Source organism: Condylura cristata, unplaced genomic scaffold (assembly GCF_000260355.1).
Source record: "Condylura cristata isolate star-nosed mole 26May11 unplaced genomic scaffold, ConCri1.0 scaffold00002, whole genome shotgun sequence".
NCBI lineage: Eukaryota > Metazoa > Chordata > Mammalia > Eulipotyphla > Talpidae > Condylura > Condylura cristata.
The window spans coordinates 73,898,741-73,923,486 of NW_004567103.1; the positions used below are offsets into that span (position 1 = coordinate 73,898,741).

At 40.4% G+C, this 24,746-nt stretch overlaps 1 protein-coding gene across 1 annotated transcript in view; it reads left to right on the plus strand.

Moving 5' to 3' along the window:
* Positions 1-1,872: 1,872 nt before the first annotated feature.
* Positions 1,873-24,746, plus strand: part of TMEM163 (transmembrane protein 163) — a 196,452-nt gene continuing 173,578 nt past the window's right edge. The window contains exons 1-2 of the mRNA XM_004674701.2: positions 1,873-2,458; positions 7,692-7,811. Of these exons, the coding sequence (XP_004674758.1) occupies positions 2,257-2,458; positions 7,692-7,811 (322 nt within the window). The 5' untranslated portion in view covers positions 1,873-2,256. The remainder of the gene's footprint in view (positions 2,459-7,691; positions 7,812-24,746) is intronic.

Sequence of the window (24,746 nt, forward strand, 5' to 3'; positions counted from 1 at the left end):
ACAGGTTGAGCAAAGATGAGGGAATGAGGCAAGCACCACACTCCCTGTCTCACACATAAAATAAGCAGTGAATTATTAAACACTTGGAGTTCACAAAAAGGAGTGCCCAGGGGGAGCTGGAGTCAGAGAAATCTTTCTGGAGGAAACAAGAATGCCTTATTGAATCAGGGCAGCTGGGACTTGAAGGAAAATATATTTATTCCATGAATAATGAATAACTCCTAGATCTTTACTTCTCAAAGTGTGGTCTTCAGACCAGCAGTGTCAGCAGCACCTGGAGGTTTGTTTGAAATGTCAGCTTCTACTCCACACCTACAGAGCTAAAATCTGCATTTAACAAGAAAACCTGGTGTTCATTTGCACACTCACATTTGAGATGCTGCACTAGAGAACCAATTGAGAAACAGGAAATAGTAGTGACCTTTGGTCCTTTGTGAGTACACAGACCTTGGTTGGGGGTAGTGGTGGGGTGTTACTCAAATAAAGATTCCCAGCCACACCCTAGAGCTACTAAATCAGAATTTTGAAACAACATGAAATCAGCATTTAAATAAACTTAGATAAATGTATAAGTGCTTCCTAGATGCTTCTCAGAATGGGAGGGGACCTTAAAAAGAAAAAAAAAACAACCAAAATACGCCAATTTCCCAGATGTGACCAATTTCATCACCGTTGTTAACAATCTCTAGCAATGGGCAAATCGTGGTTATTTTAGATCTTAAACTTCTCCAGGTGATTCTAATATTTGAGAACTAATGGCAGGAATCAAGTGGGAAAACCTGAAAGAGAAATGTCTGCAGGTGAGGGGCTAAGGGATATCTGAAAATAATCTTGAGCATCTACCTCGGAGGACAGTATGAAAACTGGGTAGTTTTCATTGTTCTTTAAATAATGATTGCAAATTTCTTCCTAGTTTCTTTACTGTCTCCTTTCTTCACTTCCTTTCTATCCTGCAAGAAGGGGCCTTTGAGATGATCTAATCCAACTCATTTAATCTGTAATTAAAGAAATGACTGGTCAAAAAGGTCAATCCAGATCTCATTTCTACCCCATTAGACAAGGTAAAACGAGAGACTCTTCCCATTTCTTGTGTTTTCGCTGCATTTCAAATCCCGCTCCGGTTTTTGATCATAGGCAAGGTGAAGAGAAAGCAAAATGGCTTACTTACTCTTCAAAAACACAGTTCCCTTAACTACGTGCACTTTAAATTAGTAATTGGAATTTTAGGGGACTCAGATTTACATTTAGAGACTGAAAAAGATGAAATCTAGATTTGAGGTTGAATGTTACATGTCTAGTACACTTTCCGAGTGGTCAAAGGCCCGGACGTGGACCAGGTAGGGGCCTCCATATTGAGACGCGCCGAACCGTCGGGTCAGAGCTTCCCGTGGCTATAGGCAGTGGCACTGTGGGCAGCACTGGGGAAACCAGAGCGGCTTCTTTTAAAAGGGCGGCTTCCCTCCAAGTCCTGAAGAATGGGCTAGACTTCAATACTCAGTGAAGACTTAGTGGGGCAAAGGCCCAGAGATAGTTGCAATGGAGGGGCCGTGGGGGCCCAATTTTCCTGAGAAGCCAGTGATCTGAAAAGGCATCCGCCCCCTTTAAATTGAGCGGGCAATTAAAGCTCCCCGAAGGCCCGAGACCGGTGGGAACCGGGGCAGGTGAACCTCCTGTTCCTGAGATGAGAGGTGAAGATGCGTCCCAGGAGGAAACCTGCCTCGATCTCTGAAACCCACACAGCTTCAGAAGAAAAAGGTACCAAATCGGGCGCCGACTTCCCGGACGGTGGATTCGGTTCGAGGAGGTTCCCTCGGTGCACCATTCCACCGGCGGGCTGGGCAGGTCTTCCGTCACGCCCTCACTGAGCCCTCTCCCTGTCGACAGCTGGTCCCTTACCCCGATAGTCCTTCTATCCTTCAGAAGTCTGGACCCGCGGGGTCCCTCTCAGCTGGCCTCGGGACGCGGACTCCCGCGCCGGGGCCTCTGGGCGGGTCCCTGCCGCCCGCACCTGCCTCCGGGGGCGGAGCGCGGCTGCTACTGGGCGTCTCGAGCCTTTGCCACCAGCCGCGCGACTCGCACGGCTCCCCGACACCCCCGCCCCCTGGCACCCAGCGCACCTCTACTCGGCTGGGCCCGCCCTTCCCTCTCCGCGCAGTCCGTCCGTCCCTCCGCGGGCTCCGAGCCGCGGCGCCTCGCACTTCTGCCTTGAGTCCCCGCCGCGCTCGTCGCCGCCTCCCGGATCCACTGCCCCGCGCCATGGAGCCGGCCGTGGGTAGTGAGCGCCGCAGCCCCACGGGGCCCACCGTCCCGCCGCCGCCCCGGGGCCACCCGCCCTTGGCCCCCACCCCCGGCCCGGGCCAGCTGAGCTCCCCAGCGCGGGAGCCGCCGCAATCAGAGGAGGAGCGGCAGCTGCGAATCAGCGAGAGCGGCCAGTTCAGCGACGGGCTGGAGGACCGAGGTGAGCGCCCCGTCCTGGCTTCTGCAGCCGGGCGGGGAGATGAGGAGTCGTGGCCACCGGCAGCTCTTTCCCCGCACGCGATTTTGGGCCGGACACTGGGCTCAGCGCCTAGGAGCGAGCTAGGGCTTGGAGCCGGACTTCCCGCGAAGGCGAGGAGAGCAGGGGGCCGCAGCCCCACCTCTCGCTGCGGGCGCCGCCTGGGCAGTGGCTCCTTCCCCGAATCCGAGCCCCGCTGCCTCGCGTTCGACCTGCCTGAGCCTGCGTCCTCCTTTCCTCCAGCCCCTCGGGCGCCCCTGGAAAAGTTTGTGGGAAACGGTTTTTCTTATCTCCTCTCTCGCTCTTTTTTTTTTTTTTTTTTTTTTGGCTTTCGGAGCCGAGCGCTCCCGGGGGACTGCAGGCTCTGTTAAGCTCCCAGCACCCTAAGCTCCGCGCGACCTTTCCTTCTAGTCCTGCAGACCCCCGCTGCCTCTCGGGGGAGAACTTCCCTTTGCGGGTTTAGACTCTGGGAGTTCCCCGCCTGCCGCCGGGCTGCCAGATCCCGCACAGGGCAAAAGAAGGCGAGTTGGGATGGTCCCGACCTACTCACAGGAGACCCAGTTCGCCAAGGGCCACTCTCCGTTATAGGCGTTGGGGGCGGAGGACTGGGTTACTGGAATTCGGGTCACCAACCTCGTCTGGGTGGATACCGCTGAAACTTGGTGGTTCCTGGAGCGCGTGTCCCCATGTTCTTCAGAATCCCTCCAACGCACTGGCCTGGAACCCAAGGAATCTCTTTTCTCTGGGGAGGCCAAACGCTACCTTCCCGCCGAGAACCCTTGACCCCTTTGAATGGCCGGCAGGAAACAAGATAGATTCCTTGCTCGTTACCGGATCTTTCTCACATTTAATTTTCTTTCCTTCCCTCCCTCGTTTTCTTTGGCTCAGAGAAGAGAGCCTCCTAGTCATCTCCTGTTAATGGCCACGTCTATACCTTTTCTGCTTTTTGCTGAAACCAAAATCATGGGCCTCCTCAAAAAATGATTCAGTGGTCCTGCCAAAACCGGCAAGTGACTGAAGCCTGATTGTTACAGCCAGCCCTTACGGTGGGGAGCCGGCTTTTGCTACCTCCACCCCCTTTTCTTGGAAGCCTTATTTTGTTGGTCGTGGCTGATTTATATATTTTAGTCTTAGCAGGTTTCTGTCCTATTCTTAGTATCTTCTGTACATTTTTATTACGGTTTAGTGTTCGCAGACACGATCTCTTTCCTCTTAGAAAATGTAAAATGTAGCATGTGGAATAGAAAGACATGGAAACGACAATTTCTACTGAATAGGCAGGGATGCTCAGCGAGACCTGGAGCCGCTCCAGTTGCAAGGAGTTCTGCACCTATGTTGCAGCTTTTCCTCCTTTTCTCACATTAATGGATATCATTTTGGGCTGATTATTGGTGACATCGCAAGCATCCAACAAAACCTATACGTTTTATTATAGATAATATTAATTACCGGTCCTTCTGCAACTAATAACTAGGATTAAATTTTTTTTTTAATTGAAGAAAGACCACAGGGCTGAGCTTATTTTTGTAGCATTGCAGGTCATCTGTCAAAGTAGCCCATATCTCCCCACCCTAATGAAATGATAGGAGGGAAAGAAGTGCCAGTGAACATTAAGCATCATCTCCTAGTCATGCTCAAGTGTACAGAAGCCCATCTGAATTTATTCTTAAGGTTATTTTTCACCGATCAACTGAATTTCATTTTCCATTATATTATAGCATGAAAGCACTCACTGTTTATAAATGGTGACAGTGTGAAGCACTGCATGTCATACACAGCCTTTCTGTTAGGATGAACCGTAGCACCCAAGAAACCAGTGCTGGGTGGCATTGAGGGCTGAAAGTCATATTGACATTCTTTTGTTTGGTCTGTTCCTGACAGCAAAGAGTTAATTACTGAGTCGTTTTTATTAAAGGGTTACCTGTGAAGTTTTATTATATCTTGTATTTGTGGGGTTTTTTTGCAGAGAGAGGGGGATTGACTGTATCTTTCCATTATCATTTTTTTAATCCCTTGGGGTTGGTTCCATTGTTGCTACCTTTTCCCCAATGGTGAGAGAATTTAGGGAGAAGGAAACCTCAGCAGTTGGTGCTGTGTTATCATTCCATCATGTCTGGCTCACTTCCTTTTAGTACTGAATACCTATAAGTGTGTGTGGGAGTGGAGATCTGGATATGTATTGGTATCTGGTCTTCTCTTTTATCTATATTCCTTCTGAGTAATCAGTGCTGTATTACAGACTGCATCTCATTCTAGTTAAAGGGCTGCCTTGTAATTCCAAAATGTTTTGGAAAATGGGAGCTATATATTTTCCCCTTATAGGTGATATAAGCTAGTTCCCTGGGACCTTGCTAGCTCATAATGTAAATAACTGAAGTGCCTTTTGATTAAGTCTTGATGTTCAGGGAGCAAGAGCTCTGTGATCTAAGACCTTCTGAGACTAAACACAAAAAATAGGCCAAATTTGTCTTAGCTGTTTGCACCCCCACCATTTTTTTAATGTAGGCATTGCTCTACAATTGTTGCCCTACCACTCTATCACAAGCCACAGAGGCTAGCCTAGCCTGAGAACATTGTAAACTTTAACATTTCCTTGCAATCTCATTCCTTCAGAGAATCCTAGAATGCCTAACTTTGAGGAGAAGCAATTGGAACTATTTCACACTAGCATGGAAATGACTGATAATTTTAACCTCCCTATATGATCTTTTATCCTCTTAGGCATAGGTCCTTCATCATTACAACCCTTATGCTTGCCAGGTTAATTATGGGTAGAAAGGACTCATCCCTACATGAAAATCTGAGGCCTATTTTAGCTTGTCTAGACAGCTGCCATTGTCTACCTTTGAAACCCAGCTTCAGATTTACTCACCTTAGGAATTTCAATCATCTCCACTGCTTGTAAGTGTGCATACAACTTGCACAGGGTGTAGATGGAGGCACCTGTGTGTGGGCCTGTTACTTATGAGCTCAATTTTTGTTGGTTATCTTATTCTACTTCCCTTTGAGGAATGGAAAAGTTTTCATTCTTGGTATTGGCTATAATATAGACAGGAAAACCTTTAAGAAAATTAGCAAAGGTTGGCTAGAATTGGGAAATCGAAAGCCTCTTGGATAATCTTTCATAGAATTTACTCTTTTTAAAATTTAAACACCAGGGGAATAACCACCAATCCTATTATGGAGAGGACCCACAAGCCACCATATTAACAGGGCTGTCCAACCTATATGGACTGTTATCTAAAATTCCCTTTGGGAGTATTGGCCTATGGTGGAGCAAGGCATGTAGATTGGCAAGTGTAGTCAGGACCAGTTTTTATTGTAAACACTTGGCTTTGAAAGGGAAAAGAAATGTCATGTGACAGAATATAAAACCTAAATTACTCTTTTCTCTTACAAAATTAAATCTACTTTTATAAGAAACCTTGTTTTTACCCTTAGTGGATAGATCTCTTGAGACTGTTGCTGCCAAAATACTCAACAAATGAACTGCTTATTTGAATCACTACTTACATATTACAGCTTTACTTCTGAAAATCAGTTGGCCAGGATGAAAGAAAGGTTTTTATATCATTTGGGAAAAGGGAACTAGATTATTTGTGAGTGCATGGGACCTGTTTGTTCTAGATTGTGGCTCTGGAGACAGACAAGGGTGATCATAGTTAGATGATCAATTAGAATTTTTTTTTTTTGCAGTTAGAGGATAAGTAGACAAAAGGACAGAAGGATGGACAAAGGGGTGTTAATTTGAAATCATCTTTGCCAAAAACAGTTTGATATGTTTTTTCCCCCCTCTACATAAGTGTATTTTTAAAGGAAGATATAGGGAGAGTTTTATAGGGAGATGGAAATTATGTACCTATCCTTGCAGGCTCATCTGTCTTTTGATCCTATATAACTCTATAGATTTTGATTACTTAAAGATTTCTGGATTGTAAACTAGGTTTATTAAAGCAGCCTTCTTGTCATTTCATTTTGATTTGTTCAGTGTACTTGAATCTGGGTGGTAAAATAGAATTGAGAAATGCTTTTTACAATTTTTGAACAGGGTGCAGTTTTGAGCAATTAGAGGCTTAGTGTGGTGTTCATTCTTTCAAATGGGATGACACCCTTTACATGGTGGGTAGGTGTGACTAGTTGCATCTCTGCAATATTTTACAAATGCGTGCTCAAGCTTTGACTCACATTTCTTCATGGGAACTGTTGTGATGAGGCTGTTCTGTTCTGAGGATATATTATGGACTTTTTAACCAGAGATAGTATGTTAAACTGTTTATGTGGAATGCATGACTCAATTTGATCTCCACGCATAAGATGACATATATGATCTGTTCTCAAAAAGGAATTAAAAATATAAATCAGGATCATACAGAAATGTTTTAGTCCTTAACCCAAGGCTGTTGAAATTATGGCATTGCCTTGGGGGTCACCATGAATATTTCTGGTACTGTCAAGATTTTTTAATGTTGAAGCCATAGGAGACAAAAATAAAAGTTATGCTTGACCTACCCCAGAAGCTACCTCTAGTCTTAGCAGGTTCACTTTAATCTGAGAATTTTTTTGCATAAAGATGCTGTAGAGTAGAAAGAGGATGGAAGAAACTATTGGTGTGTAATTTAGTCCTGATGATTGTTGTTGGCTGTGGTTAAAGAGAAATGGCCCTTCTGTTACTTTCAAGGGGAGCACTGAAGTCTTTTGTCTTTCATGATTCAACACTTTGGGCAAAACCCAGTCAATCAGCAGGGCCTCTGCTTGTGAATTTATGCAAATCAGTGCCCACAGCTGAGGACCCCCCTCACCCCCACCCCCAAAGCCCTTCGTGCTGCTTTTCATAACAGGGCTTCATGGAAGGGGCAGCACCTGCGTGAGACAAGCAAGTTGACACAGGGCAGGGGTCTAACTGGAATCCTACTTTAGGTTGAGTGGTGGGGTCTGTGATGCCTTCTAAAGAGGTCAGCTGCTGTTACTCTGCAGGAACACACGCCTATTTTCCCAGAACCTAGGATTGTTCTATAGATGCCAGAAAGATTGATTTTCATATCAACTTTCTTAATTGTTTAAATATAGCGTGGGCCAAACAAAACACATCTTGATGCACTGGCTGTTAGTTTGCAGTCCTTGGATAAGAATGTGTTGCCTTGGCTGTGGTTTCCTTAATAAGGAAACATCTAACTTCCTTTCTCCTTGTTTTTGTCAGGCTTGCTAGAAAGCAGCACTCGACTAAAACCTCATGAAGCCCAGAACTACAGAAAGAAGGCATTGTGGGTCTCCTGGTTCTCCATTATTGTCACACTGGCTCTGGCGGTGGCTGCCTTTAGTGAGTATCTGGAGCCTCGCTGATCAATACCTGCTGGTGTTGCCTGTTTTATTCTCTGATTCCTGTGGGATGTGCTTTTGCTTTTAGTTGACTGTTATTGATGAGTAAAATTTTTTTTAGATGGTTCGATAGTCAGGGTACTTATAAATTAGTCAAATGGCTTCTTTCCTCTGCAGAGGGAAGAGGTAGTTAAGAAGAAAAGGAGAGCAGTACTGGGAGCCATGGCTCTCATCAGTATGCAGGTTTGTGGAAGTAGATTCTGACTGTCAGCTGAATAGTGAAAATATTCTTAGTGGATAACTTCAGCTTGGGCTGACATGTGACAAATCTATATCCTTGAGATTCATATTTTGAGCCTAATGCAGCCAGATGAGTGCAATATTGTAGTACATTCTCTCCTTTCCCCTTAGCATATCTCTGCAAGATTTACATTAAAATCATATGCATGAAAGAAAGATGGGAGGGTCCTTTGTCAAGTTTTCGTGGCCACAGAAACAAAACCATTTATTACAATCAAGAAAAATGGCGACAGCTGGACACTTTCTCCTTCTGGCAGGCCTATGCCATACATTTTTCTCGGTTAACATTTGCAGCCTGTAGAAATGCACATATCTATTATTAATTGAGTAATAATTCAAAAGTTTAAACGATGACATTCTAAACACTATTTTGATTTTCTTTTAATGATGGAAGAGAAATGTATTCTGTACATTTTTGTGTCCATTTGTTACCTCACCAGAAAGATATGTATTCTAAGATAGCTATCAAATAGTGTGTCTGGTGACAACACTCAAGAGTAGGAGAAAAGACTGTCCGTTTGAATATATAGCTTTGTGTGTGTGGTTCATAATTCTGTTTTGCACATTAGGTCTGCTGCTAGAAGTTGGTATTGACTCCCCAGAGAGCATATTAGAATTTGACCAAATGCTCCCTCTAAAACGAGGCATAAATTACGTGAAGCAATTTTTATGGGAAACACTGCACCACATCTTGGCGCTAAAAAAAAAGTCAAACATTTAGAAGCACAGGGTAAAGCTTTTGAGGTTAAAAACATATACCAGTAAGCCAGAAATTTAATCAAATTTTGATTCCTGAAAATAGCTACTTCTTCCTCTTTCCTTTTTATTTATGCTGAGGCAAGAATAACAAACCAGATTGATATCCCTGGAGGATAATTTGGTTGTGGTGGCTGGTGGTGGGCTCTGGCTAGGACACCATAATTTACATATGTAAAGAAAGAGGAATGGAATGAAGAGAGGCTATTTACAAATAGAATAATAGTTACTCAGCTATTTCTGTGAGTCTAATAAAGCTGTTACAACTCTATGTTGTGGGTATTTGAATGAGGACCCAAATGTGAAGAAATACTGAGCATGTTTTTCCTTTGGGAGAATATTACATTTGATATACATAATCTTATAATAGGGAAAGGTTATGAGGAAATTTTGGTTTCACATGTTATGCTTGATCAGTTGAGTTATATTGGAAATTTTGTTCCATTTCCTTTAATAGGAAAAGACTGTTGCATAAAATTAGAATGTTGCTTTGTGAAGAGGGTGTTTTGTTTTTAAAATGATTTTACCCCTTTACTGTAGCAAGTATCTAATTTAAATCACTCAACTTCTTGGCTATAAAATGTTGGCAGTGGTATATATTATCATGATCTGTGTTATTTTCTGTAGTACATTCAGGTACATTCAGTTTGTTTCCAACTTATTTTTTGTTCCAGTTTAGTTGAATTATATTTTTTCCCCACTTAATTATAAAGGAGGTATGTGTGTGTTTTGTGTTCTAAACTCATGTGGTGGTCTTGGGTAGTTTCCTTAGGGTTGTTGGTTTTATTCTTTATTTTCCAAAATGCATTTGCTGATTAAAATATTTAAAACCTCTCCAAAAGCACCATTATATGTTGACAGACTAAAGCATTTCTTTCAGGGTTTTGAATAGAAAGAAAATATGGATTAAACACCATAAACTTAAATTGAGTTGTATTATGTGTAAGTTAGCATCTAAAGGACAATTGTATGTTTCAGAAGTGGCAATGAAAAAAATTTTTAAAAAGTGTCACAAGTAGTTTCAGTCTTATTCTCCAAGGAGGCAGGTGACAGAGATGAAATAATCTGGCCTGGCAAGCCTCTGTCCTTTCCAATGACATGACCAGGTTGAACCAGATGTTTTTTTTCTTAAGATTTATTTATTTATGCATACAAAACTGGGGGACAGGCCTGAGGTGCAGAGGGTGAGAGGATTCACCAGAGACAGAGTGGGGAGTAGCACAAGCAGATCAATGAAGTACACTGTTGAGGGGAGCAGCAGGGTAAGACAGGAGAGGTTTGCTGGGTGTGGATAACCTCTGGGGAGAGGGATGAACTGGTACTGAAGTGGCTTGCAGTGCTGTGCTTTAACCCACTGCACCACCAGGGAGGGCCCCAGATAGTGTTTTGTTTTTTTTTTTTTAATCTTTTTTTAAGCGAGATTTGCTTTGTAATTACTATTATAAGCTGCTTTGTGGAATATGTGTGCATATATGTGGAGGGCATGATAATCACAGTAAAGAAAAGACTGTGTTTATCATCACTTCTTCTTGCTGTTGCTGGATTTAAAATTCTATGGAGACAGGAAGAACATCTATCCTTTTCTGGAGTAAATACTCAGGATTAAGTGAATGAGTAAGAGATAAAGAAATATTTTTGTTAGGTGGCAGGAAAATATTTTTTAGAAGAAAAATTTCATCTGAAGATTTATTTACATACCAGTCTCAATTTCAAAATTGAAATAATTTTGAAAAGTTGGATCATTCTAAGGCCTAAAGATAATGTCTTGCCTCTGTATCTGTTGTGGTGGGTTGGAATTCCTACCTTCCCTTCCTCACCTGAAATATTCTATTTGATTATGGGTGCTGATCTTTAACTGAGTATCTTTTGAAGCACTGTTGTCTCTTGTCTTGGAAATAAAGGTGATGGATTTATTTAGTTTGTGGGATATTTCTGATATCTCTTCTCAATCAACTAGAAAAATTCATGTGGGCATAGTATGTATGTTGGAAATAATACTAGTTACTCCTTCATTTCGGTAATGTCCCAAATAATCAATCAGGTATGTGTGTTTTCTTAAAGAAGCTGTTTCTAAAAGACCTCAGTATTACTGAGTTACCTATGTCTATAAATCAGTTATGTGTATGCCTATGGGTGACATTTCTTGCGCCTGGTAGAGTTTGAAAAATTAGATAAACTTTTAAGTAAAAGTTTGTGACTTGAAAGTATTTTGAAAGAAACATGTGCTTTGAAGGAAGATGAACTATTTTTGATAATGCTTGGTAATAGTGATTTTGGATCTGTTCAAAGGCTGATATAAAACCAGATGGTAATACATCTTGAATATTTCAGAGGGAGCCCTCGTTTGGTTTTAAAATTGCTTCTGTTTATAATTGGTAGGCAGCATGGAAAATGGCAATCCTGTTATGAACAAACCTTTAAAAAATCTGTTTTAATAATGAGGCTAGAAAGAGAACAGGATTTTGTTTTAAAATTAAGGGTTTAACACCACTGATAGCTTTGTTTGAATGATTTAGGAAAATACGTTCAGAGTTTTGAATGAGTGCATGTTCTTTCTAGGCTTTCAATACATGTTCTGTGAGAAATGAAAATATACTTGAAATATTCTCAAGGGAAAGTCTTTCCCAAGACACACAACTCCCATTAAAAAAAAAAAAAAGTATGCCAAAGCAAGCTTTTCTCAGAAAAAGTTCACTCAAAAATTTAGTGAATCAGTGGATTCAAGAATAAGAAAAACTTCTGAAAGGAGTCATTTTCTTTTTATGTTTGGAGGTGTTGTAGCCAATGCCTTGTCTTTTTTTTTTTTTTTTTTATTCATATAGAACTGGGGTATAGGCCAGAGATGCGGAGGGTGAGAGGATTCACCAGAGACAGAATGGGGAGCAGAACAGGCAGATCGACAAAGTACACTGCTGAGGGGAGCAGCTGGGCGGGTCAGGAGAGGTCTGCCACGCCATGTGGACTCCTCCCGGGCAGGTGGGGATCGAACTCATGCAGAAGTGGCTTAAGCTTCATAGTGCAGTGTTTTAACCCGCTGCGCCACCAGGGAGGGCCCTGCCTTGTCTTTTTTTAAGATCTTCTTGGGGCATATACAATCCTGTGTATGGTGCCTGTGTACACTGCTGCAACTGCTTTATATATGATGTCTTACAGTGTTTTATCTTTTCTGGTCTTTCAGAGGTAGCATAGGCCTTCCTCCAAGCTACTTTTTTCATAGACTAGTACAAAGAAATTGGGAAATCTTCTGGAACAACCTCCCAACCTCTGATTGGCTGCCATTGCTTAACCTGGTGACAAAGTGAGGGGCAAGTGGGCAGGAAGTCTGTCAGCCACATCCTGGGGGTGTTCTGTGGGATAACTTGCTTCCTGTGAGTGTGCTGGGGAAATGATAACTATGGAGGCTGCCCTGAGGATGGAAACCAGTGGGAAGGAACAGGCTGAAAGTGGTCTGGGAACCTGACCCTGTGGACACTCGGTGCATCTGTGTTTTTCTGTCTCCTCCTGGGTCATATCATCAAGTATTCTTTGTCTGTCACCCCGCACCTCTAAGGTGATAGCTCACTGTAACATGGGGAATTATACTAGCATTTTAGTCAGGCCCCTATGCTTACTGTGAGGCCCCTCATGATCCTGCGCCTTCCTTCTTAGCTGGACTCATCTCTTCCCACCTCTCAGCTTATTGCCACTTTATTTCACAATTGTTCCTTGTAGTCTCCAAATGCTGCATCCTGCTTTTTGCCTTGGATCCAGCCACCACCTCTTCCCTTGGGCTCTGATGTCTTTTGTTCCTGATCCCACACCTTGGTTTTCTAGCTAACTCTTACTTATCTCTCCAAGTGAAGATGAAAGACCACCTCTTCCATGAAGCCTTTTCTGGTCCTCCCGACTGATTTAAATGCCTCCTTTGTTTCTCTAGTATCAAGGATATCTGTAAATTGGAAACCTCACACATAACACCAGTCATTGCATTATTCTTTTTCCACAAAGGCAGCCTCCACTACAGGGGCCCTCCCTGTTTTCTGCAGTCTATTCTCAACCTAGCATTCAGATGTTGGCTGGACTGGGGTAATTGTAGATATGTCTCTTGCTGAGGCCATTATCTATAGTGGGTTGAGGATGGATGTTAGTAGGTAAAGATCTCAGACAAAGGAATAGCAGCTCTTCCATGTGACTGGAGACCAGAAGAGAATACCACGAGGCCATTCTCATTTTTGCAAATAAATAGGATGCAGAAAACTGTTCTCTTTCCTCCTATTCCCCACTCTCCCCTCTCCTTCCATCTCTTCCTGGACTGGGGATCCAGGATTCTACTTGGCAGGGAGTGCATCCTTCTGAATCTCCATGCTCACAATGAGCTGCTGTTTCTAGCAGGGAGTGGAGGAGGGGTCTCGGCAGCTGCTTGCATATTCTGCCTCCCTTCTTCCTGCATTCCTCACAGGGCTTTTAATTAAAAGTGTGGCTAGGGTGCATTAGCATGGGGGTGTCCTTGTCTCACAGCTCTGGCAATGACTCAGGGGAGCGGGGCAGCAAGCCCCAGCTAGATTTATTAGGCCCCGTGGGGTCTTCCACCTTCCTTCTTGGGCTCTGGGCTTTTGAGGGAAAATGGCTGTGCCCGGTGGGAAATCCCTGAAGCCATTTCCTATTGCTGTTAGTCTCTTTCCAGTTAGCTGGACAAGAAAGGGGTTTTCTGATCTGCTTGTGTACCAGATTTGGTCCTGCTTATGATTCATTCCTCTGGGAATTGCCTCTTACAGGTGAATTGCTGGTCTAGTTTGACCTTGACAAGAAGTTACTTCCTGGTGCCCTGTCCGGAAGGCTGCTGTGTAGGTGCTTTGAGATTCTGATGGAACTGATAAAACCAGAGGGAGGGGGACATAATCCTTCCCTCATGTTCCTGTCCTCCTTTTCCACATCTTCCATGCTTAATGGTCATCTTCCTTCTAGCTGGTTAGTCTGTCCATGCAGTCCTTTGTGAGAGACTGTTGGTGAAGGACAGTCTGCTGTCCAAGCCCCACAGATGATAACAAGAAGGAGAACAATCTGTCTTCATCCCAGTCCATCTCAAACTCTCACCTTGAAGAATTTAGGCTTAAGAGGAAGGTGAACTTTCAAGACCAGGCAGTGGGGTTGAATAGATAGTGTCACTGAGCTGCCAGAGAGAGGAGAGTCTGTAGCCCTGAAGAACCCTGCTTTTAAAATCAGAGTGGTCAGTGCAGAAACTAAAGTAGACCTGTGGTGAGAGTGTGGGAAGGTGTTGATCTTGGTCTGGGATCCACACCAGGATGGAACATGGCTGCAGAAGTTTGCTAGGGCTGCCATAATAAAGTGCCACAAGTTGGGTGGTATAAACATAAAAAATTGATTTTCTCATAGTCCTGGAGGCTAGGAATCCAAGATCAAGATGTCAGCATCTTCTGTGTTCTTATTCCCTGGTTTGTGGACCACTGTCTTCTTGTATCTGTAGTGGTTTTCCCTCTGTGTGTCCAAATCACACCCTTCTTTTCCCATAAGGGCACTGGTCATAATGCACTAAAGTGACCCTAATATCTGTTGTTTATTTACTTCCTATGCACATATTTCTTATTTATCTGTAGTTCAGCATGTAATTTTTGGCTAATTCTATCCGTTTGTTCTGGCTGAAATATCTCTGGGTGCCATCTGACCTCTGATCTGTTCTGGTTGCCCTTTCTGTGGGTGCACAGCTGCATCCTAGGGTTTCCTTTTGAGCATTCCTTTTGCTTCTCTCCTGTCCAGTACCCTGTTTCTTGGATACCATGTTTTTCTTTTATCTGATTTACACCCTTCTGGGGGAGAATGTCAGGAGGTGAAACATTCAAACCTGAGGTGTCATTAATATATCCTGACACTTGACTGATGGCTAAATAGAAAAGTCTCAGTAGAAAATATTCCTTAAGCATTTTGAAGGCTCCATTTTATTCTTCTATTATTGCTATTAAAATCTGAAATTATTTTAAAATCCTTTGCATGAGACTTTGTGGTAGAATCCTTTTCATCCATGAATGTCCCAATTTACTATCTTTGACTAGCTTTATCTCTCCTTGGAAATTTTAATTTTTATTTTCTTATATCTGAATTTCCTTCTTATTCCTACATTTCTACTGAGGTTTTTACTTCTGTTATCCAGTTTTCCTAAATGGTCTGAGTGTTTCCTTTTCCGTCTCTTAAACTGATCATTTCTTCCTTAGAAAATGTAGTGATAGTTAACAGAAGTCTTTTCTGTTTCTTTCACTGTCTTCCTCCAGGGTTTATTTTTCCTGTTTTCCTGAGTTCATCATTCATGTTATGGAAGGTGTCCTGTGACTGATCATTTGTGATAGTCTGTTTATATTAAGAGTGGACATTAAAATGTTAACTGGAGTTCTATACATGTGAATTACCTGCACTACAGATTGTGTTGTTTTTTTGGGGATAGAGTCCAGCTTAATATTTCCAGATACTTCCTGAGCTTCCTATGTCACCCAGAGATGGAGCTGACTCTACGCTGTCAGAAGTGCAAAGATCTGGCATTTGGGGAGCAGAGTTTTTGGGAACTGAGTTGGGATCTTGCTATTCTATTTGGAATACTTGGCTTGCTTCATCTTTTCCAGTGTGGTTTTCCCAACATTAGCTGAGTCTGGTGTTTTCAATCAAGAGAGTCTCTGCACCTTCTTCAGAGAATAAACCTTAAGTCTTCTTATAAGAATAGAACAGGGGAGGGTATTGTCCTTCTGTGAAGAATTGGGAAGGCAATTGGAGAACTGTTTCTTAACTAAGCTTTGAGCCAACCTCTGTGATTTCAGTCTTCTCTTTGTTACATTGTGCTACCAATTTTTTTTTTGGGGGGGGGTGTCTTGAGGTATAAATTGCTTTCACGTGGCTGCCTCAGGAATTTGTTTTCTGTATATGCCAGATAAATTATTGCTTGTCCATCCATATGTTTTCTAGAATACCAGAACCATTTTTCTTGCTGTGTCTGTTTTCTTTTTCTTTTGGACTTTCCTTTTAAAAATTCTTCAACTCTTGGTTTAGTGAGTTTTTGAGGAAGCAAAAGTAAATGTAAAAAATCATCATGCTGTATTTTTCTAAAAGTGTGAAATAGTATGATTTGTAATAAAAATATAGTAGTAAATCAGGAATAGCTGAGGAATAGTGAACCAAATGTAGTTGAAGTAACTTATACAGAATGTGGCACAAAGTGATACTTTTCAAATTTTCTGAGAGATGGAAAGAAGAAAAAATTCTAGTATAAACATAAGGATTTCAAAAACAGAGAAGAGAGAAAATAGAGACTACTTAGTGTTTCTAGAGATGTCTTAGCATTGGTGGGATACATAATTTTCATACCAAAGAGAGTTAGGAAACTGATCTTATTTTGTGCAAGAGAAGTAAAATGGCAAAGAAAAAGCACACAAAAAATGTAAAATGTTGGTTTTCACTGATTTAAATAGTTAAAAAAAGATAAATGGATTAAATTCATCAGGCAAATTTTGGGGGCAGTTTAGGTTAGATACTACAACTTTCAGTTTAAGGAACATTTAAAATCAAATATAGCTAAAATAATCCTATAAATCACAGCAATCATTGGGAAATTAAACATATTTCTGTATAACTCAAGAAACTTAAATAAAAAAAACCTTAAAAATGAGAATATAAAATTGATGCTCAAAATTTCCAAAAACAAGAGTCTAAGAAATAGAAATAATAAATCCAAGATTGATATAAAAATAAAACAAGATATGTAAGTGAACATCTTAATGGCAATGTACAATAGAGTCAGCAAAGTTAAAAAAAATAGGCGTTACTCTGATAAAAGTGACCACAAAATAAAGGAATGAAAAGTAATTTAAAATTAAGTGTGAAAGCATACTATAATAAAGAAAATTTTAGGAATGGGACAATTATATCTATGCTTATACATTTGCAAATTTAGGTAAAATGCATAGTTGCATAGAATAATAATCTGCTGTGATTGTCTCAAGGGTACAATGTCTAACTATTTTTTACTAAAGAAGGTAATTGAGTCAGTGATTCTCAACCGGAGATGATCTTATATTCTTCTCATTCCAAAGATCATCTGACCATGTCAGGAGACATTTTTGATGTCACACTGGAAGGGTACTGCTACTGGCAGCTAGTAGGTAGAACCCTGGGATACTGCTAAACATCCTGCAGTGCACAGGACAGGACCCCATGGCAAAGAATTATCAGGCCCAAAATGTCAATAGTGTGGAAGTTGAGAAAGTCTGATCTAGGCCATATGTTTGTTTAAATAGGTGCTTTTATGAATATTCAAATATTAGATAATACCAATTTCATGTATTCTGTTGCACAACAAAAAAAGGAAACTTCCCATGTAATTTTCAGATGAGTACTCAAACTAGCCTACTAGGTTTGAGTAGTAGTCTACTAGTACTAAAACTAGACTAGATGCCAAACCAAAGGCAATAATTTATGAACTGTCATTCATGAATAGAGATGCAAAAATCTTTAAGATTTTAGCAGAGAATTTTCCTATGTTAACATAACAAACAAAACAATAGATCACCATATTACCTTGCTGTATATTTTAAGAATACAAGGATGGTGTGATTGGAATATTTATCATGTGAGTCACTATGCTTGCAAATTAAGAGGGAAAAGCACATCTTTCAATAGATGTACAAAAAAGCATTTGATAGAATTCAAGGCAAGATAAGACATTTAGCAAACTTACAGGGGAATTGTTTGAACATGAATATGGGATGGATAGGGAAAAAGTAATGATCACTGTGGACATTGTAGTTTATATAACAAAGTCTAGATAGTCTTTGTACATTATTAAATGAGATAAATTTTAACAAGCTTGATATGGATGGCTGGAGATATAGTATGTGAAAATTGTGTTATTATACATTGGCAACATAGAAGTAAAGTCTTAAATTCTAATGATGTCATTTATTATAGTGATAGAAAATGTGGTATGTGTATTATATATTAATAGAGAATTTATAAACTGCTATTAAAATACATTAAATAAAATCTGAATCGAAAAATCTTAGGTTGATGATGGGGAAGATAATATAACAAAGCTATCACTATCAGTTCTTAGATTAACCTAAATATATAATTACATTAAGAATTAAAATACTTTATTTCAATAACATTTATATGGAGAAACAGGGCAAAGGATAATCACAATAATTTTGAAGAACAAAGTGCTCTTAAATCTTTTAAAACTAGAAGGTTGAGATTGTGATATTTTTAGGGACAAATACACAAGGAAGTTCAATAGGGGTTTCAGAAGTAGTACCACACACATGTGTAAATTTGATATGTAAGAGGTAGCATCACATACATCAGGAAGGCAAGTGATAGGGGAACAACTGGCTGTCTGCCAAGAAAAAACAAAAATAAATTTATACTTACCACCACACACAAATATAAATAAGTGAATTAAGAAGCTCAACTTGAAAAGAATTCAAAATGTTTACATGAAAATAAGAGAATGTATCACCTAGCAATAAATATTTTTAAATTTAAGACACAGAAAACACAAACATAAATAAATTGAACCAAAACAACAAAACCATTAATAAACTTAACATCAATTAAATAAACATCAATCCTTTCATCTACATTAAGACTAATGGCTTTGTGAATAAGAAAAAAATAAAAGTAGAACCTCTAGAAGAAGATATTTATACAGTAGGCAACTTAAGTGTTTAGGAGCTATATGGACTGTTACAGCTTTTTTGTTATTAACAGGAAAAATCTGGAAGAAAACAGATGTCCATTAACTGTAGATTTGATAAACAAAATGCAGTATATTAATGCTGTGTATTTATATATATATATATATATATATGACAGCAGTTTTCAGCTTTATCAAACCCAATATATTCTTTATAGCCAATGTTTGTACTACTTTCTATCTTAAAACAAATTTCAATCTATATACAAGGTATTATTATGTCCTAGAAGTGATATAACAAATAAGGGAGGTAATTTTGAAGCAAATAGTGCATATTTGAATATATGAATGCTCGTTGGGATATTAACAGATATAGTTAAATAGCTGTATATACCTCCATTTAATAAGTAGGATCTAAGGGGGCTAAGAAGAGTTATACTGTATTGCTGACATTTTTTCTTTGTGTGATGCTTTGAAATAAGGAATAAATACAAGTGTATTATGTAAGTAGAATCATTATGCATGTGACAACTATAAGAATAAATTGATACAGTGCTTTGAGTTGTCATAAATAACTTAAGTGACTAATATTGTGAATTAGTTTATAACTCTTTGTAAAGGTCTAAATGAAAGTAAGTGCATTATTCCCTTGATTTACTTGATAGTTAAATTCTTCAAGAAAAAAAAAATCACTGCCAAACAAAACGTAGTCTCCTATACTGGTAAAATAATGTTCAAGTCTAGGTTCAGATAATTTTTCACCAAAAAGTATCTTTTGGGTTATCTGAAAGTTTTTTTTTTGTTAAGATTTATTTATTTATGTATACAGAACAGGGATACAGACCAGAGGTGTGAAGGGTGAGAGGATTCACCAGAGACACAGCAGGGAGCAGAACAGATGAAGTACACTGCAGAGGGGAGCAGTGGTGAGACAGAAGTCTGCCTCACCATGTGGGTCACCTCCACGGCCATGGATTGAAGTAGCTGCCCATAGCTTGCAGTGCTGTGCTTTAACTCACTGTACCAACAAGGAGGGCCCTATCTGAAAGTCTTAATGAGATAAAAGAATACAATGAAAAGGATTTTTTAAAAAAGATTTTATTTATTTATGATACAGAACTGGGGTACAGGCCAGAGGTGCAAGGCTGTGAGAATTCACCAGAGACAGAGTGGGGAGCAGAACAGGCAGATCAATGAAGTACACTGCTGAGGGGAACAAGGGCAGAGTAAGGAGAGGTCTGCTGGGCCATGTGGATCACCTCCAGGGTAGGGGATGGAACTTACACTGAAGCAGCCAGGGCCAGCTTTGCAGTGCAGCGCTCCAACCCCCTGTGCCACCAAGGAGGGTCCTACAATGTAAAGGATTCTTGAACAAAATTTTAGGAGATTGAGATTCCTGGCATTCCTCCTACCTTCTGCAAACTTTGGACTAGATCTGGTCCACATCAAAGTTGTAACAGCCTATGTAACCACCAAGTTCTGTCATGCCTTCTAGGACTGGTTACTGCCCAGCTAAGACCACTGACCTGGATGGATCTGAAAAACTGTGCAGGCGAATAAAAGTTATAAGACCGTAACAGATCTATGTATGGTCTGTTGTCAAGGGCCATTATTTCAGTATTAGTTTGTCTGATCCTTTGTTGGTTTCTCTGGATTCCACATGAAAATGAAACCATCCAGTATTTACATTTCTTTCTACTGGCTTGCTTCACTTAACATAATCCCTCCCAGTACAGTCTATGCTGCCACAAATGGCATGAGTTTATCTCTTGATCTGCATTGATCTCTTTAGTATTCCATTGTGTATATGTGCCACATCTTCTTGATCCAGTCATCTGTTCTGGTGCATTTAGATTTTTGTATCTTGCCTGTTGTAAATTCACTGGTGATTTACCTTGGAATTGCCGCTGTCCTCCAATATGTGCCAATAGCTTTTTGCTATTGGCTTTTCCTGAGCCTTATGGTGGAATTCCCAACCCTAACTAATAGATTCTTCTCCGTTCTCCCATCTGATTGGGAGGCTGGGTAAGTTATCTTTGTTCAGATTCTTCTGCAGTCTGAAGAAGCTGTGTAGAACTTTTGGCAAAAGAAATATGAGTAGTTGCGAACATTTTTGTTTTACTAAGAAAAGGACAGGAGGACCCAGATTTTTTTTTTTTTTTGCTTTGTTTTGTTTTTCTCTTGGCTCAATTGTGAGCATGAACCGGGACCTGTGGCAATTTCTCTGTAATCAGAATAGATGGTGCACAAACTGTTCTTATTTAGATTTTTTATTTTTGTGACTGGAACCTATACATTTTTTTTTTGGCTTAGACCAGTTTGGGTTGGTTTTTCCATCTGTTATAATGAAAATGTTTAAATGTTTATCACACTTGTTTGCCATCTCCGAATAGATAATAGAGAGTATGATCATATTCAGGGATCAGTAAGGTGGTAATTCAGAAAAATGGATTTAATAATTATGTAATTGATTTGTAACAGCCTTCTTTCCTCGTTTTGATTATATTTCCTTCTACGATGTTCCTTGTATAATAATTGTATAGTTATTGCATGAAATGCTAATGGAGAAGGGTGAAGAGTGGGGACTGTGATAGAGGAGCTACAGATCTAGTTAAGCTACAGCTGGAGCATACAGTGACTTTTCTAGAACACACTTTATTTGATAATATGTAGACTAGAGAGTCATGTTATTCAAAATGTTTTTATTACTAGAAGTGGGAAAAGAGTTCTGAATAATGGGTTTATAGTGGTTATCTAGGGAAATTAATGGGAATTTTGCAAGTAGGGTTTTGTTGTTTGTTTTTTGCGGGCCTGACATCTGTTAGATGCAATGATTACTAGATTCAGGAGTTCACACATCCAGGATCTATAAACATAATATTGTACTATACATTGTCCCACCTCCCCCACCCCCAAGTGGGCACTCATTCCAATTACTTTTTACACTGAGCACTAAGAAGTGGTCTGTAGAAAAAACTTTTTTATTTTAGTTATGACCTGAGCAAGAGGAACATTTAAAGATTGGGCATTAGGCTAGAGAGAGTAGACATTCTTGGATTGCCATGTTTTGTGTGGACCTTGTTTTTGGGAACTAATTTATTTTACTTTTAGGTTGTTTGTGTTTCCAGAACATTGGAGTTGTAGAGTTACATCTTGTTTTTATCCCCTTTTGTTTGATACCCATGGAGTCCAGTCTCTCCAGCTCAGCCCCAAGAGTCTTTCATGTTTACAGTCTTCCCTCAGGAGACAATTTCTCATTGTTCTCGGCCTTGGAAAAAAAAAATCCACTACTTCAAGGTCCTTTCTAATTTTCACTAATGCTCATAGTCAAAATTATTTACTATACAAATCCTATTGATTCTCCCATAATACTGCTAATTTTGAATATAGTTGATGCTCATTTCATTTTGTCTGATAGGTGGTGGTTGGACATGTCTTTAGCCCTCTCTAGAGAATCCTTTATGGTAAAAAAATAAACATGTTTGATAAATCTTTTCAATTACTCATAGACAGAAGGTCTTGCTCAAGCAAGACCTTCTATTGCCCTTATTGTCCTCTTACCTGTTGCTGACCATATTTGACTTCAGAGCAAAATCTGATAAACTGTCTCCTTTTATCCCTGAACCTGAAAATATCTTCAGTTAATCAAGGAACTGTGCTGGAGACACAGCACAGGACTTAATGCAGATTTACACAATAATTGTTACTTAATACTGAGTGGCAGTTGCAGGACCTTTAATGAGCAGAAATGTAGGGTTAAGAGATTCAGACATTGTAATTGCTCTATTTGCCCCATTGTTGATCAGGAAAGCTGTTTTCATTGCTTGTAACCAAACAGATGAGTTTGGTTTTATATTAAGGGCTTGAATACATTGGAAAAAAAGTATTGAACTGGAAGTCAGGAGCTGGGAGGCTCTGCTGTTGAGATTCTGTAAGCCACTGTAGTTCTTTGAGCCTTCAGAGCCACAGGATGAAGAATTTTCTTGAGGTTTCTCTAGCTCTGACAGTCTGTTTTTTTTTTTTTTTAAAAATTTATTTATTTGTGCATACAGAATTGGGATACAGGCCAGAGGCTCGGGGGCGGCGAGAGGCTTCACCAGAGACAGAGCGGGGAGCAGAACAGGCAGATCGACGAAGTACACTGCTGAGGGGAGCAGCGGGCGGGTCAGGAGAGGTCTGCCACGCCATGTGGTCACCTCCGGGGCAGGCGGGAATCGAACTCATGCGGAAGCGGCTTTAGATTTTCAGTGCTGTGCTTTAACCCGCTGCGCCACCAGGGAGGGCCGACAGTCTGTATTTTTTTAGTTATAGTTTTCTTTAGTAAAATATTTATCTGAAAATTGGCCCAATTTCCTTTCCTTTTTTTTTTTTAAATTGAAGTAACATTGGTTTACAACACTATGTTTGATTCAGGGGAATAGGTTCGCACCTTGTCAGATGTACATCCCATGCCACACCCACCACTAGAGCATCCGTATATGATTGGCCACTGTGCCCCCTCTGTTCGCACCCCCAACCGCACCCTACTAGCCTTAGTTCTGCAGTCATATTTCCATGCTTTGTTTGGCTTTAGTTTTGTCAGTTCCTTTCATGTTTCTGTATTGCACATATGAGTGAAATCATCTAGTATTATATTTCCCCTTCTGACTTATTTCACTTAGCATAATCCCCACTACTTCTGTCCATTTTGTGACAAATGGCAAGAGTTCATCTTTTTAAAGAGCTAAATAGTATTCCATTGTATATATGTACACATCTTCTAGGGTCTTTCTATAGCCTCTAATGGCCTATCATTTTAAGGACTTGGCCCCATTTCCCACTGATTGGCTTTCCATATACAAACAAATGGACACCATTCACTTCAACTTACTAAGGATGTTGCTGGGGCACAAAATGTTCAGTTCACCAAGACATGGTTGGATCCCTGGAATAAGTTGAACATAAGGTGCATGTTCTTAGACTCCAAATAGGAAGAGAAATTTTCAGCTTTGTGGAGTGATAGAGGAAAATGAATAAAGTTTTTCAAGAAAGTTCCTCTCCTCCAGCCTTTCTCAGCCTAGCTTATATGAGAGAATTAAGCCTTATGCTTGAAGTTAAGTATTATATACAATGAATTAAATCTCATGCAATTAGAGTAGTGGTAGCTCTGTACTATGGATGAGAAAACCAACAAATATCACTCCAATAATTTGCCATGGACTATAGGTCAGATGAGGACTCTTGGTTGAGAAGGTTGCAATGCTAAGTGGACTTTTTTGGATTAATTATGTCAGAATCTGTATTTGTTTTCTGAGACATCTCTTAAATAAGTATTTCATGAAATAATGTTGTTTTTCATGTGTATGTTTGTCTTACCCAGCCATTCATTTAACTTCCCTTAGTAGTGGCTTACCTACAGTGTGGTGTTTCACTGGTCATATACAAACTAAATTGACAGTACAGAGACATCAGAATACATTGTTCCTTAAGAGAAATTATGCTGAATGTATACCTGTCAACCATCCATTCTACAGATACTGATAAAAGTTTTTGCATGTGGATAACTAGGGCTGTTGTGAGAGGAAGGCAGGTGAAGATGGCTTGTAAGATGTGAATATTCTGTATGCTTGGGTGCTGTCTGGGCAAGGGAAGTTATCATGCCTGTACCCAAATGTGGAAAATGAATAAGGGGACTGCCAGAAAACTCTTCTTTTTCTCTCTGTGTGTATTTTTTGGGCCAGGTGGGCAGTATTTCTCAACACTGGGGCTTTGGGAAATTGCAAGTGGTTATTTCAGTTTGGTTAGAACACTGGGTTGGGGTTTGTGTGGAAGGAGCAGAAAGAGGTTACGATGGAGGAGTTTGGGGACAGGTGATGCATGGAGCTTAGTCTCTATCACATAATCAGCAGGGAGGTTATTCAAGAGTGTGGCATGACCTGATGTGCATGGCAGAAAGCACCACAGTTATAGGGGAAGGTGGAGTAGAGTGCCCTGTTAGCTGGCTGTGGCAAACTCTTGAGTGAGGAAATGGGAGTGTGCAGTGACATGGATGGGCAGAAGAGGATCACTTAGGATATTGGGTAACAGTACCATACCTATTTAAGACCCATGATTTGTAGGCTGTTAAGTGGTTATAAAGCTAGGTGAGAACATAACAGCTACTATTCCATTTCCATTCCAGATTATCAAGTATGCCCTGCTTAACTGCATTTTATTCAAATGTTCCTCAAT